Here is a 15,867-nt window from a genome sequence, read left to right as displayed (position 1 = left end):
ACAGAAATTGCTGAAGAAACTCGGTCGGTCTGGCAGCATCTGTGGAGAGAAAGCAGAATTAATATTTCACGCTCAGTAACAGAAGATTACTGGACTCAAAGCATGAACTGCATTTCTCTCTCCTCAGAATGTGCCAGACCAACTGAGTTTCTCCAACGCTTTCTGTTTTCATTTCAAATTTCCAGCATCCACTGTCCTTTGTTTTATTTCAGTCTGGAAACCTGGTCTTGGATTTCTAAATCAAACAATAGATCTACTATTGGAAAGATGTAGTTAAATTTGAAAAGGTGCAGGAAAGTTTTACAAGGATGTTGCCAGGGTTGGACGGTTTGAGTTAGAGGGTGGGGCGAGTAGGCTGGAGCTATTTTCCCTGGAGCATCAGGGGCTAAGGGGTGGCTTTATAAAGGTTTATAAAATCATGAAGGGCATCGATAGGATAAAATAACAATTTTTTTTTCCCTAAGGATAGGAGATCCCAAAACAAGAAAGCATATGTTTATGGTGAGAGGAAAAAAATATAGAAGTTTTAAACGTAGAGGGTGGTGTGTGTAATGGAATGAGCTGCAGAAGAAGTGGTAGAGGCTGGTACAATTACAACATTTAAAAGGCATCTGGATGGGTATATGAATAGGAAGGGTTTCGAACAATATGGGCCAAATGCTGGCAAATGCGATTAGATTAATTTAGGATATCTGGTCAGCATGGATGAGTTGAACCGAAGGGTTTGCTTCTACGACTCTACATCCTATTCTCTAGCAAATGTCAATTCTTAACTCAAATGAACACAGAAACTCATCCCAAGAATATCACTCATAAAGAATGTACAGAAAACAAAGAATGCTGGAAATCACAGTGGGTCAGGCAGCATCCTTGGAGAGACAGCAAGCTAACGTTTCGAGTCCAGATGACTCTTCATCAGAGCTGAAGTGAAGTGTGGAGGGGTCAGCATTTATGTAATGGTGGTGATGTGAGGGGTTGGAATTCTTCGGGAGAAAGGATATTGATAGAGTGGATTAAGTGATTGAAATGTGAGAATGGCAAAACAATAGTGTGTACAGGTTAGAAATAAATGCTTCATTATCTTCCTCCCTCCACTTACTGTGTCAAAATGTAAATGTTTTGATTGATTAGCTCATATGTAGAATACGTGCCACAGAAAAAGGCCATTTTGCCCAAATATTCCATGTTGGTTTTTATGTCCCGCTCTGGTCTCCTGCCTCATCTATCAGAATAACTCTTCATCCCCATCCTTCCTTCTACACTTACCCAAGTACACCTTAAATATTCAGAAACCTTTTGTGTTCACTGTCAGACAAACATAAGCCCCAGATGAAGCATGATCGAAGCCAGTGTGCACTTTTGCAGTTCAACGGTTGTCTTAGTCCCTTCTATTGCCTGAAAAATCAGACTTGACAATAATTTTTTTTAAATTGCTTGTGGGATATGGGCATCACTGGCTTGGCCAGCATTTACTGCCCATCCCTAATTGCCAAGAGGGCATTTAAAAGTCAACAATATCACTGTGGGTCTGAAATCACCTGAAGGCCAGACAAGGTAAAGGTGGCAGATTTCTTCCTCTAAAGGACATCAGTGAGTCAGATGGGTTTTTAATGATAGTTGGAAGTGATTGTGTAGTCACCATTAGATCCCAGATTTTTACTAACTTTCATAGTGCAATGCAAGGCCTTGAATCCACAGTTTTAGCCTGAGGTTCTGAATTGCCTGCCCTCTGATATTACCACAATGCCACCACCGTGAAAGGAGTAGAGTTCTCTCGCGTTGCTGAGAGTCCAGTGCTAATCATTCAAGCTCCTTACCTTGGTCTGTCTTACCTTTTCACATCCTGCACATAATCTGCATTCCGGTCAATGAGATGAGTGATGGAATCCTTGATAGCTTCGTGCTTAAAGGAGGAGGCTGTTCCAAACACAGTCACATCTGGAATGGTGGAGCAAAGCTGAGCAACAGCCTGGCCCTGCAGTAATCACAATGAAATCAGGTCTCAGCTTCAACATCTGACAGTGGCTTAACAAATAGATGCACAGACACTTCCAAAGAAATGAATTTACCTCAGGAGAGGGGTTCAGTAATTAGCTGCCACCCACATCCCACAAGATTAGTGACAGGACATTATTTTTAAGCTTTAATTGGTACCCAATTACCATTCCTGAACCAGAATGTGAATGCCTTGTTAGGAATTATATCCACTGCCTTTCCTGGTGAACTAACTCCAACACCAACTGTGCATGGAGGTCCATCAACTCAATGAAAGACACTCTTGGATTTGCATGAAACTTGTTAGTCTTTCAGAGCAAGGGGTTGACCCTGAGAGAATGTTTTAGACTGGCACATCCCAAGGTCCAGGTCTATGTACTGAGGATTGCATTAAAACTTGGGGCAGTTAATGCCAAGAAACAGTGGGGAAAGACTGAGCTCTTTCTGCTGAAGTTAAATGGGGGTCCATTCAGTTATCAGATCCTCCACCAATGCATGGAAATATAGTCTTGCACAATCAAGAAATGTCTTTGGTTTGTTTGATAGATAGAGTCAAACTCCAGTGTTACATTGTTTTTGTCCTAAGCTACTGTAGAGAACCGAACTGCTTTAGTGACTTTATATGTATGTATATTTTTAAAAGAATATTTGAAATAAAAATAAATTATGTCCTACCCCCTGAGCACAAAATCTGAGCTGGCATTCCCAGTTCAGTACTGAGGGAATGCTGCCCTGATGAAGGTGAAGTTCTTCAAATCAGCTGTTAACCCAAATTCCTCTCAGGTGGCTACAAAAGGATCTACACCTCTGCTCTGAAGAAGCGCAGCAGTATGGTCCCCAGTTTTCAGCACAAAACACATTCTTTAGCTGATTCATAAAACTAGATTATTCAGCCAGGATCACACTGTGTTCCTGGGATCTTGCTATGCCCAAAAAACATTGCACCTGACATGTCAACAGCAACTACACTTCAGAAGTGTATATGCCAGCTTCACCCACATGGCTGCTCCCATAGATAAAGCATCGATGTCCGTTTTGCAGAGGGTGCTTTAATTGATAGCTGTGAAAGGGAGGGTGGGGATGGAGAGTTACTCTGATAGATGAGACAGGAGACCCAAGCCGAACATGAAAACCAACATGGAATGTTTGGGCAAAGTGGCTATTTTCTGTGCAATCCTAAGAGCTAATCGATCAAAACACTCGCATTTTGACACATTACCTGTTCCTGCCCTCACAAGCACATTAAGCAGAAATAACAAATTCTGTCCTTTCAGATGTTGACTGATCTGGTAAGAGTTTGCAGCTTGTCTTTTTCTCCCTCTCTATTTTTACTTTCTTGTTCCGTCATCCATACCCCTTCGTTTTATCTTGAATATTGCTTGTTGTTCTGACCCACAACCTGAGCCAATTACTTTCAGCACAGGGGAAAATGTTCAATTACCTGAAAAGGTCAGTCTTTATACATCCTCATAAGCTGAACATTTATATCAAAATAAAATAAAATCACGGACATCCAACATTGTATATAAAAATGTTAACATATGGATGCTCTGTGCAAAGACAAGCACGGGTCTGGGTTTTTCATTCCAGCACCATGAAGATCCATCACTGGTGTGCAGTTAAATCAAACTGACAGCACAGAAGTAGATCAGTTGGCTCAAGTGACCTTTGCCAGTGTTCAGATTCCACAGGAGGCTTCTCCCACTCCTCATCATCACATTATCTGCTGTAGGAGCTGAAAACAGGAGCACCACACTGCAAACCTCCTCACCACTCTCAGAAACACAGAATGGTTACAGCCATTTGGTCAGTCTTTTCTGTACTGGCATGAGCAGTTCTCCAAGTCCTTCCTCCTGTAATCCTGCAGGGATTTACTGCCTCTACTGAATCTGCCCACACCCCTCCACCGCCCCCCCAAATCTCTCCCCCTATCCCCCACTCCCGCAACCACCAAATCTCAGGCAGTGTAATTCAGAACCTAACCACTCCCAGCATGATAAAAGCTATTTTTCTCTTGTCACCATTGGCACTTTCACTACTTTCCTTCAATCGGGTCTGCCCATCTCCTCAATCCTTCCAGCAAATGGGAACAATTTCTCCCCATCCACTCCAAACTCTTCATAATTTTGAATACCTGAATCAAATTTCCTCTCAGCCTTCCCTTCAAAGAAAACAGACTCAGCTTTTCCAATCTGAATGCGTAACCAAAGTTTCTTTTCTCTGGACCCAGTCTGGTAAATCCTTCCTGCATTTCCTCTAATGTCTTTACATCTTTCCTGGGAGCCTGGTGTGTGGAACTGAATGCAGTATTCTCATGCCTTCCTTCCTAGGTTTATCTACAAGCAATTTTTTTTAGATTAGATTCTCTCCAGTGTGGAAACAGGCCCTTCGGCCCAACAAGTCCACATCGCCCCTCTGAAGAGAAACCCACTCAAACCCATTCCCCAACCCTATATTTACCCCAACTAATGCACCTAACACTGTGGGCAACTTAGCATGGCCAATCCACCTGACCTGCACATCTTTGGATTGTGGGAGGAAACCGGAGCACTCGAAGGAAACCCGCACAGAGACAGGGAGAATGTGCAAATTCCACACAGAGAGGCAGGAATGGAACTCAGGACCCTGGTGCTGAGAGGCAGCAGAGCTAACCACTGGGCCACCCACTAATTCCAAAACAATTCTCAGAATCATAGCATCCCTACAGCATGGAAGCAGGCCTTCTGATCCATTGTGTCCACACTGACCTTCTGAAGAGCATCAGACTACAACCCACCCCAAAAACACTATCCCTGGAACTCCATATTTCCTATAGCTAACCCACCTAGTGTACATCCCTGATCATTATGGGTAATTTAGCATGGGCAATCCACCTAACCTGCACATCATCTGGAAACCACAGTACCCATAGGAAGCGCAAGCAGACAAGGGGAGAATGTACAAATTAAACCCAGGCAATTACCAATGAATGGAATCAAACCCAGATCCCTGATGCTGTAACCTTTATCCCTCATCCCAGTGCTAATCTCACTTATCACTTCTTCATTCACAGGACGTGGGAATTGCTGGCTAGGGGAAGAGTTTTTCCTCACACACAATTGCCCTTGAAAGTTGGTTATAGAGTCATAGAGTAAAAAATGAGGTCTGCAGATGCTGGAGATCACAGTTGAAAATGTATTGCTGGTTAAAGCACAGCAGGTCAGGCAGCATCCAAGGAATAGGAAATTCGACGTTTCGGGCATAAGCCCTATGCCCGAAACGTCGAATTTCCTATTCCTTGGATGCTGCCTGACCTGCTGTGCTTTAACCAGCAACACATTTTCAACTATAGAGTCATAGAGATGTACAGCATGGAAACAGACCCTTTGGTCCAACCCATCCATGCCGACCAGATATTCCAACCCAATCTAGTCCCACCTGCAGCACCCGGCCCATATCCCTCCAAACCCTTCCTATTCATATACCCATCCAAATGCCTCTTAAAAGTTGCAATTGTACCAGCCTCCACCACTTCCTCTGGCAGCTCATGCTGAAAAAGTTGCCCCATAGGTCTCTTTTATATCTTTCCCCTCTCACCCTAAACCTATGCCCTCTAGTTCTGGACTCCCCCACCCCAGGGAAAAGACTTTGCCTATTTACCCAATCCATGCCCCTCATAATTTTGTAAACCTCTATAAGGTCACCCCTCAGCCTCCGATGCTCCAGGAAAAACAGCCCCAGCCTGTTCAGCCTCCCCCTATAGCTCAAATCCTCCAACCTTGGCAATATCCTTGTAAATCTTTTCTGAACTCTTTCAAGTTTCACAACATCCTTCCAATAGAAAGGAGATCAGAATTGCACACAATATTCCAACAGTGCCCTAACCAATGTCCTGTTCAGCTGCAACATGACCTCCCAACTCCTGTACTCAATACTCGTCCAATAAAAGAAAGCATACCAAACGCCTTCTTCACTATCCCATCCACCTGCGACTCCACTTTCAAGGAGCTATGAATCTGCACTCCATGGTCTTTTGTTCAGCAACACTCCCTAGGACCTTACCATTAAGTGTATAAGTGGGCGGCATGGTGGCACGGTGGTTAGCACTGCTGCCTCACAGCGCCAGAGACCTGGGTTCAATTCCCACCTCAGGCGACTGACTGTGTGGAGTTTGTACATTCTCCTAGTGTCTGCGGTTTCCTAACACAGTCCAAAAATATGCAGGTTAGGTGAATTGGCCATGCTAAATGGCCTGTAGTGTTAGGTGAAGGGATAAACATTGGGGAATGGGTCGGTGTGGACTTGTTGGGCCGAAGGGCCTGTTTCCACACGGTAAGTAATCGAAGTCCTGCTAAGATTTGCTTTCCCAAAATGCAGCACCTCGCATTTATCTGAATTAAACCCCATCTGCCACTTTTCAGCCCATTGGCCCATCTGGTCAAGATCCTGTTGTAATCTGAGGAACCCTCTTCGCTGTCCACTACACCTCCAATATTGGTGTCATCTGCAAACTTACTAACTGCACCTCTTATACTCACATCCAAATCATTTATGTAAATGACAAAAAGTAGAGGACCCAGCACCGATACTTGTGGCACTCCACTGGTCACAGGCCTCCAGTCTGAAAAACAACCCTCCATCACCATCCTCTGCCTTCTACCTTTGAGCCAGTTCTATATCCAAATGGCTACTTCTCCCTGTATTCCATGAGATCCAACCTTGCTCATCAGTCTCCCATGGGGAACTTGATGAATGCCTTACTAAAGTCCATATAGATCACATCTACCGCTCTGCCCTCATCAATCCTCTTTGTTACTTCCTCAAAAACCTCAGTCAAGTTTGTGAGACATGATTTCCCACACACAAAGCCATGTTGACTATCCCTAATCAGTCCTTGCCTTTCCAAATACATGTACATCCTGTCCCTCAGGATTCCCTCCAACAGCTTGCCCACCACTGATGTTAGGCCCACTGATCTATAGTTCCCTGGCTTATCCTTACCACCCTTCTTAAACAGTGGCACCACATTAACCAACCTCCAATCTTCCGGCACCTCACCTGTGACTATCAATGTTACAAATATCTCTGCAAGAGGCCCAGCAATCACTTCTCTTGCTTCCCACAGAGTTCTACATCCAGCACTTCCTCCTCTGTAATATGGACATTTTACAAGATGTCACCATCAATTTCCCTACAGTCGATATCTTCCATATCCTTTTCTACAGTAAATACTGATGCAAAATACTCATTTAGTATCGCCCCCGTTTTCTGCGGTTCCACACAAAGGCTGCCTTGCTGATCTTTGAGAGGCCCTATCCTCTCTCTCGTTACCCCTTTGTCCTTTATGTATTTGTTAAAACTCTTTGGATTCTCCTTAATTCTATTTGCCAAAGCTATCTCATGTCCCCTTTTTGCCCTCCTGATTTCCCTCTTAAGTATACTCCTACTTTCTTTATACCCTTCTAAGGAGTCACTCGATCTATTCTGTCTATACCTGACATATGCTTCCTTCTTTTTCTTAGCCAAACTCTCAATTTCTTTAGTCATCCAGCATTCCCTATACCGACCAGCCTTTCCTTTCACCCAGACAGGAATATACTTTTTCTGGATTCTTCTTATCTCATTTCTGAAGGCTTACCATTTTCCAGACGTCCCTTTGCCTGCGAACATCTGCCTCCAATCAGCTTTCGAAAGTTCTTGCCTAATACCGTCAAAATTGGCCTTTCTCCAATTTAGAACATCAACTTTTAGATCTGGTCTATCTTTTTCCATCATTATTTTAAATCTAATAGAATTATAGTCGCTGGCCCCAAAGTGCTCCCCCACTGACACCTCAGTCACCTGCCCTGCCTTATCTCCCAAGAGTAGGTCAAGTTTTGCATCTTCTCTTGTAGGTACATCCACATACTGAATCAGAAAATTGTCTCGTATACACTTAACAAATTACTCTCCATCTAAACCTTTAACATTATGGCAGTCCCACTCTGTTTGGAAAGTTAAAATCCCCTACCATAACTACCCTATTATTCTTACAGATAGCTGAGATCTCCTTACAAGTTTGTTTCTCAATTTCCCTCTGACTATTAGGGGGTCTATAATACAATCCCAATAAGGTTATCATCCCTTTCCTATTTCTCAATTCTACCCAAATAATTTCTGGGAATATTTCTGGGAATATCCTCCCTCAGCACAGCTGTAATGCTATCCCTTACCAAAATCATCACACCCCCTCCTCTCTTCCCTCCCTTTCTATCCTTCCTCTAACATTAAGCTGCCAGTCCTGTCCATCCCTGAGCCATGTTTCTGTAATTGCTATGATATCCCAGTCCCATGTTCCTAACCATGCCCTGAGTTCATCTGCCTTCCCTGTTAGCCACCTTGCATTGAAATAAATGCAGTTTAATTTATTAGTCCTGCCTTATCCCTGCCTGCCCTGACTATTTGACTCGCTTCTGTTCTCAACTGTACCAGTATCAGATCTCTTTCTTTACTATCTCCCTGGGTCCCATGCTCCCACCTTACTAGTTTAAATCCTCCCGGGCAGTTCTAGCAAATCTCCCTGCCAGTATATTAGTCCCCTTCTAATTTAGGTGCAACCTGTCCTTCCTGTACAGATCACGTCTACCCTAAAAGAGATTCCAATGATCCAAAATGTGAATCCTTCCCCCATACACCAGCTCCTCAGCCATGCATTCACCTGCTCTATCCTCCTATTCCTGAGCTCACTAGCTCATAGCACCGGGAGTAATGTAGATATTACTACTCTCAAGGATCTCCTTTTTAAATTTCTGCCTAACTCTCTGTAATCTCCCTTCAGAATCTCAACCTTTTCCCTTCCTATGCTGTTGGTTCCAATGTGGACAATGACCTCTTGCTGGCCCCTCTCCCCCATGAAAACATTCTGCACCCTCTCTGAGACATCCTTGATCCTGGCACCAGGGAAGCAACACACATTTCTGCTTTTTCGCTGCTGGCCACAGAAACTTTTGTCTGTACCTCGGACTAGAGAATCCCCTAACACAATTGATCTCTTGTAACCCTCGTTGCATTAGAGCCAGTCTCAATATCAGAAACTTGGCTGTTCCCCTGAGAATCCATCACCCCCTACATTTTCCAAAACAGCATACCTGTTTGAAATGGGTATATCCACAAAAGACTCCTGCACCGCCTGCCTACCTCTCTTACCCTTCCTGGAGTTAACCCATCTATGTGACTGCATCTGAGACTTTCCCCCCCTTCCTATAAATGCCATCCATCACATACTGTTGCTGTTGCAAATTCCTCATTGCTTCTAACTGTCTCTCCAACCAATCCATTCGATCTGCAGCCTACAGCATTTATGACAGATATAACTCTCCTTAAACTCCCACATCTGACAAGAAGTACATATCACTTTATTAAAGGCCACTTTTGCTCCTTCACAATCTACAGACCCAAAAAATAACTTGTGAGCTGTCTTCTTGAGTTGAATAGCTTGCTAAGATATTACAATGGAGGTTAAAAGCTATAAAATTGGGAGTTAATATCAGCCTGGCTGGATAATGTCAGCAGATTTTCTTCCTTAATAGACATTGGTGAACCAGATGAGATTTTATGACTATCAAAAATGGTTTCATAGTCACATAATCACTGAAGCCAGCTTCATCGTTCTAGATTTATTCATTGAGCAAAATCAGTAATTGCTGGAAAACTCGGCAGGTCAGGCAGCATCTGTGGAGAGAAAGCAGAATTAATCGACAGGGTGGTTATGAAGGCTTTTAGCATGCTTGCTTTTATTTTTCAGACCTTTGAGTATAGGAGTCAGGACACCATGTTGAGGTTATACAGGATGCTGGTGAAACCTCTTCTGGAGTACTATGTGCAGTTCTGGTTACTCTGCTATAGGAAGGATATCATTAAACTGGAAAGGGTTCAGAAAAGATTTATCAGGGTGTTGTCAGGAATGGAGCGTTTGGTATATAAAAATAGACAGGAAAGGCTGGGATGTTTTTCACTGAAGCAATGGGGCTGAAGGGTAGCGTATTGAGGTTTATAAATCACGAGGGGCATAGATAAAATGATTAAGATCTTTTCCCTAAGGTGGGGAAGTTCAAAACTAGGGGACATATTTTTAAGGTGAGATGAGAAAATCTTTAAAAAACCATGGGGACAACTTTTTTTTTACCTAGAGAGTGGTTTGTATGTGGAATGAACTGCCAGAAGAAGTGGTAGATGCAGGTACAGTCACAACATTTAAAAGACATTTGTATACGTTCATAAATAGGAAAGGGTTGGAGGGATATCGGCCAAGAGCAGGAAAGTGGGACTATTTTAGCTTGAGAACATGGTTGGTGTGGACTGGTTGGTCTGTTTGCATTCTGTATGACTCAATTATTCTATAACTGAAGAAGGATCACTAGACTGGAAACATTAACTCTGTTTTCTCTTTACAGATGGCTGTCTTAACTGCTGAGTTTTTCCAGAAATTTCTGATTTTGTTTCTGATTCCCAGCATCTGTCCTTTTTTTAGTTTTTTTTATACATTGGATTCATATTCCTCCTGTTTCCACCGTGGGATTTGAACCAATGTCATCAGAACATTAACCTGGGTCTTTGGTGCACTAGTCCAATGATATTATCATCATTCCACCATTAACTTTATCCCAAATTTATTTAATTAGTACAATTTAAATTCTTAAACTGATATGGTGGGATTTAAACTCTTGCTTCAGGGCCAATAGCTCAATGACATCATCATGATATTTCTATGCAAATTCCATATTGGATATTATAATATACCCTTGCAACATGTTTAGCATCTATCTTGATGCTTAGCATGCAGGGATCCATGCAATCACTTTAACAAGTGTATAAAGTATAAGGATGAAATTGATAGGGTTCTTAATCAGTCACGGAATCATGGATTATGGGGAAAGGGCAAGAAAGTGAATGTGAGGAATATTGGATAAATCATGATCCTATTGAGTAGTAGAACAAGCTCAAGGGGCCAAACACCCTACTCCTGTTTCTACTTCTTATGTTGTTATGGTCTTATTGTCTCAAATATAGGCCACTGCAGGAATTAAACTCATTAATGGTTTATCATTAAGTTTCAGGTCCTGACGCCCCCTGCTGCTTACTGTAGTCAATGCAAAAATCAAATGAAGTATCTTTGCATTGAAAGATTAGATTGAATCTCCTTGGTCAGTTTTATTACAGCTACTAGTTTTTTTCTAGTTGAGGAAAAGCAGTACACCAGTTATATGTGGAGCTCTCATCACCAGCCCTGGAAATCCTTGGAAGTCCTAATTGGAAGCATCGATGATACTATGTCATTATGAATTATAGCGAACAGAAAAACTTGATGCGATTCTCAATCATTGTTCAGGTATTTATATTATTCTATTTGCATTGTACCAAATTGCTTGCAATGATTACTTTCAGACTGTTACAAATAATTGAACTGACACCATGATCAATGCTGGGTCAAAATCCTGGAAATCCCTCCCTTACAGATCGATTACAGCAGTTCAGTAGGATGACTCACCAGTTTGCCAAGAGACAATGAAGGGATAGCCAACAAATTGCTAGCAATATTTACTTATTGAGAATCATAAAGGAACCATCAAAAGCCAAGGGATGGCCACTGAGCAAGTTATTGCCAGCACTCCAAGGAGCTTGCAAAATGATGTGGGTAGCACATCATTTTTTTATTCATTCTCAAGATGAGAGCATCACCGGCTAGGTCAGCATCATTGCCCATCCCTAACTGCCCAGAAGGCAGCTAAAAGTCAACTATATTGCTGTGGGTCTGGAGTCAAATGTAGACCAGAAAAGATAAGGACTGTAGTTTATTTCCCCAAAATACAGCAGTGAACCAGATGGGTTTTCCTGAAAATCGGTACACAGTCATCATTAGACTCTTAATTCCAGATTTTTATTGAATTAAAATTCCATCATTTGTCATGGCAGGATTCAAACCCAGATCCCCAGAACATTACCTGGATCTCTGGGTTAACAGTACAGCAATAATACCACGAGACCATTACCTCTCTCTTTCATTGATGGGTATTTTATCTGCAGCTGGTAAGGTGTAAAATAGCCTCTTACCAAGACTACAAATGAGCCACTTGAGTGGCCAAATAACAGCCTCTTCCTGATGCAACCAACCTGTCACCAGGTGCCCTGGCAGTTTCTGTGAGGAGTTGGCGAGGGATTCTTAATTGGGCACTCTGGTGGCAACATTCGCACCAACCATTCATTCTCCTATCTTATCCAGGCTTGCCTGACTGTTCTTATAGCAACAAACCTCCACCCTCACCCTCACAGCTCCACTCAGCATGTTACGAGGGTACTGTCCATTACTGCACCACTGCAGCTAGGTACAGTTCCAGATGTCACCAGCAGGGCCAGTGGTGACACTGAGACCAAAGAGCTATCAGGCTCCTGATTAGCTAGTGGCTCTTGGAAACTGTGTTCTTATTCTTTGAAGAGATGGCAGCCCTGATGGTAAATGTAACTGAGGTGGCAGGGTTCTCAGACAAACATGCCCCAGGTTTTAGGGGTCATCCTCAGGGCCCTGCTTAAATTTGAAGAACAATAAACAGAATCTGCACAATCTCCTGATTTGTGACTTGGACCAGAGATGGGTGGAAAAATAGGGAGAGAACAGTAAGAAGTCAGAGGCTAGAAGAAATACGGGAGTAAAAAGTGATGAAAGCGAGTAAAACTGGCTGTTTTCAGTGAGTGGTTTTTGAAGTTTGTGATCACCAGACATGCTGAGATGCTCCTGGGCACATGCAAATTTAATAGCAGATGTTGCAGTGACTAAATTGGCTGAAAACAAAAGCAATGAAAAAAAGACCTGCATCAATTCCTGAAACATGGGATGTTTATGAATTTTGTTTTTATAAAACCTAGCAGGGAATCTGTCTGAGTGAGCACCGAAATCATCTTTATGAGTTCAATGTTAAGTTTTATATCTGACACCTACTTAATGACATAACTTGATTCTATTTTTTCTCCAACTATAATTTTTAGAATTGGAATGATCCGGACAGCATAGCTATAAGCCCAGGCCAATCACCCCTCAAAGATATAATACGTTTTGAGATACATTTACATTTTCGTGTCATTGTTCAGGAAGGGAATCTGTTCCCATTGAGAGTCTAGATTTCTTTGAGCCTCAACAGCACCTGATGAAGGAGTGACGCTCCGATAGCTAGTGTTTTCAAATAAATCCATTGAACTATAACCTGGTGTCAAGTGATTTTTGACCTTGTCCAACCCAGTCCAGCACCTTAAAGACTTAAAACAATCATCATTTAAAGATAGTTCAAACTCAAACTTTTTCCAGTTCCAATGAAAATTAGGATAGCAACCTAAAACTCTGTTTCTCTTTCCTCAGTTGGGTAGTGACCTGGTGAATACGTCTGGTTTTATTTTCTGGTTTTATTCAGCTTTAAGTACTCTCCAGCCACCCAGAGAAGAAGATACAAGAGGAGAAAATTGGTTGAAAAAGGGTGATACCTCATTCAGCAGAAATGAATTAAATGGAAATTTTATATTCAGTGTTTCTCAAGGTAAAGCTCTCTCCTTCTAAATGCCCATTTAGACACATTATGAGTAATGAAAGGTTAGAGTTGCAGCCGTGAGAAACTTAGCTGCAAAGCTTTAGTGATTCAAATTTAATGAGGTTATTAGGCCTTCATCTTCTCCCTATATCATAAAATATTAGGCAACGTTGGGTTTTAAACATGGCTAATTGCATTCTTGCAGGATTTAAAATTTACCCTTGATTCTAAATACCACTACTGCAATTAATCTCTGTGGACCCACCAATCAGAACCTGATAAAATGGCAGGCCAGATGTTAACACTGTGCCTGCAGGGCTTTGAACGGGTTAAAAATCTGGACTGTTCCATCTGCTTTTCTCTCTCTAGTGCTGTTTGGATCTGCTGGGTAAAAACAATGACTGCAGATGCTGGAAACCAGATTCTGGATTAGTGGTGCTGAGAAAGCACAGCAGTTCAGGCAGCATCCGAGGAGCAGTAGAATCGACGTTTCGGGCAAAAGCCCTTCATCAGGAATACAGGCAGAGTGCCTGAAGGTTGGAGAGATAAATGAGAGCGGCTGAGTGGTTCCAGAATTTTCTGGGTGGTTTTTATATTTCAGAGTGCCAGTATCCACAAAATTTTACTTTTTTCTTATTCGTATATCTCTGTATTTCTTCCAGCTTTCCAAAGCTTTCCTCTGTCTTCCCTGCTTCCCACACAAATGCAGAGAAATATAAAATATTGTTGTGGTTACAAGCCAAACAGCCCACTGAGCCACACTGCCATTCAACATGGTCATGACTGATCCTCCATCTCAACACCATATTCCCACTCTTTCTCCCTGTACCCCTTGACACTTTTAGCTTCTAGAAATCTGTCGACTTGATTCTTAAATATATTCAGTAAATTCACCTTCATAGCCTTCTATGGTAGAGAATTCCACCGATTCTCCAAGCTCTGGGTGAAGGAAGTTCTCCTCACCTTAGTCTGAAATGCACTACTGCATATCTTGAGACTGTGACCTCTTGTTTTGAGGTCCTGGTCAGAGAAAATCATCTCTACATCCAGTCTCTCTAGCCCTGTCAGAGTTTTACATTTCAATAAGATGCCCACTCAATCTCTAAATCGCAGTGAATACAGACCCTGTCAATCCAATCTCTCCCCCAGGACAAACCTGCCATCCTGAGGAATCAGTCTAGTGAACCTTTGCTGCGCTCTCTCCAGCAGCAAGTATTTATCTTCCTATGGAAGGAGCATAAAAGAGGTCACAATGCTCCAGATGTAGTTTCACCAAAGCCCTGTATAATTGTAGTAAGACTTCTTCACTCCTGTATTGAGACCTTCTTTTAATGAACGCCAACCTCCTAAGTGCTTGCTGCTCCCACATGCTTTCAAAGACCAGTGTACAAAGACACCTAAGTACTTTGGTACATCAACCATTTCTAATCTATCACTATTTATATAGTGCTCAGACATAGAGACAGAGTCAGCATGGAAACAGACCCTTCAGTCCAACTCATCCATGCCAACCAGATATCCTAAATTAATCTAGTCCCATTTGCCAGCAGTTGGTCCATAATCCCTCTAAGCTCTTCATTCATATACCCATCCAGATCCCTTTTAAATATTGTAAATGTACCAGCCTCCACCACTTCATCTAGCAGTTCATTCCATACATGCACCACTGTCTGCATGAAAGAGTTGCCCCTTAGATCCCTTCTAAATCTTTCCCCTCTCAATTTAAACCTATGTCCTCTAGTTTGGATAAAAGACCTTGTCTATTCACCCTATCCATGCCCCTAAGATTTTATAAACCTTTCAGCCTCTGACACTCCAGGGAAAACAGCCCCAGCTTATTCAGCCTCTTCTTGTAATTCAAACCCTCCAACTCTCACAAAATCCTTGTAAATCTTTTCTGAACCCTTTCAAGTTTCACAACATCTTTCCTATAGCAGGGAGACCAGAATTGCATGCTCTGTTCCAAAAGTGGCCTAAACAACATCCTGTACAGTCGCAACATGACCTCCCAACTCCTGGACTCAGTGCACTGACCAATAAAGGCAAGCGTACCAATGCTTGCCTTTCTTCACAACTCTGTCTGCCTGCGACCCCACTTCAAGGAACTATGAACCTGCACTCTAAGGTCTCTTTGTTCAGCAACATTACCCAGGACTTTAACATTAAGTGTATTATTCTGCTCTGTTTTATCTCCTGATGTTGACAACTCCACATTTATTCATATAATAATGTACCTGCTAAAATTTCAGCCATTCACACAACCTGTCAAAATTATTCTAAAGGCTCTATGCCTCCACCTACCACTCACACTCTCATCCAGTCTTGTATAAAAACTAACCCA

General features: G+C 42.4%; 1 protein-coding gene across 1 annotated transcript in view; it reads right to left on the bottom strand.

Annotated features, from left to right (window-relative positions):
- The window catches only part of LOC132823640 (synaptic vesicle membrane protein VAT-1 homolog-like), a 196,775-nt gene that overhangs the window by 132,939 nt on the left and 47,969 nt on the right, over positions 1-15,867 (bottom strand). Inside the window, exon 4 of the mRNA XM_060837577.1 lies at positions 1,833-1,975. Coding sequence (XP_060693560.1) covers positions 1,833-1,975 — 143 coding nt within the window. The remainder of the gene's footprint in view (positions 1-1,832; positions 1,976-15,867) is intronic.

This window comes from Hemiscyllium ocellatum, chromosome 17 (assembly GCF_020745735.1).
Source record: "Hemiscyllium ocellatum isolate sHemOce1 chromosome 17, sHemOce1.pat.X.cur, whole genome shotgun sequence".
Taxonomy (NCBI): domain Eukaryota; kingdom Metazoa; phylum Chordata; class Chondrichthyes; order Orectolobiformes; family Hemiscylliidae; genus Hemiscyllium; species Hemiscyllium ocellatum.
This window is presented reverse-complemented; position numbering and strand designations above follow the sequence as displayed.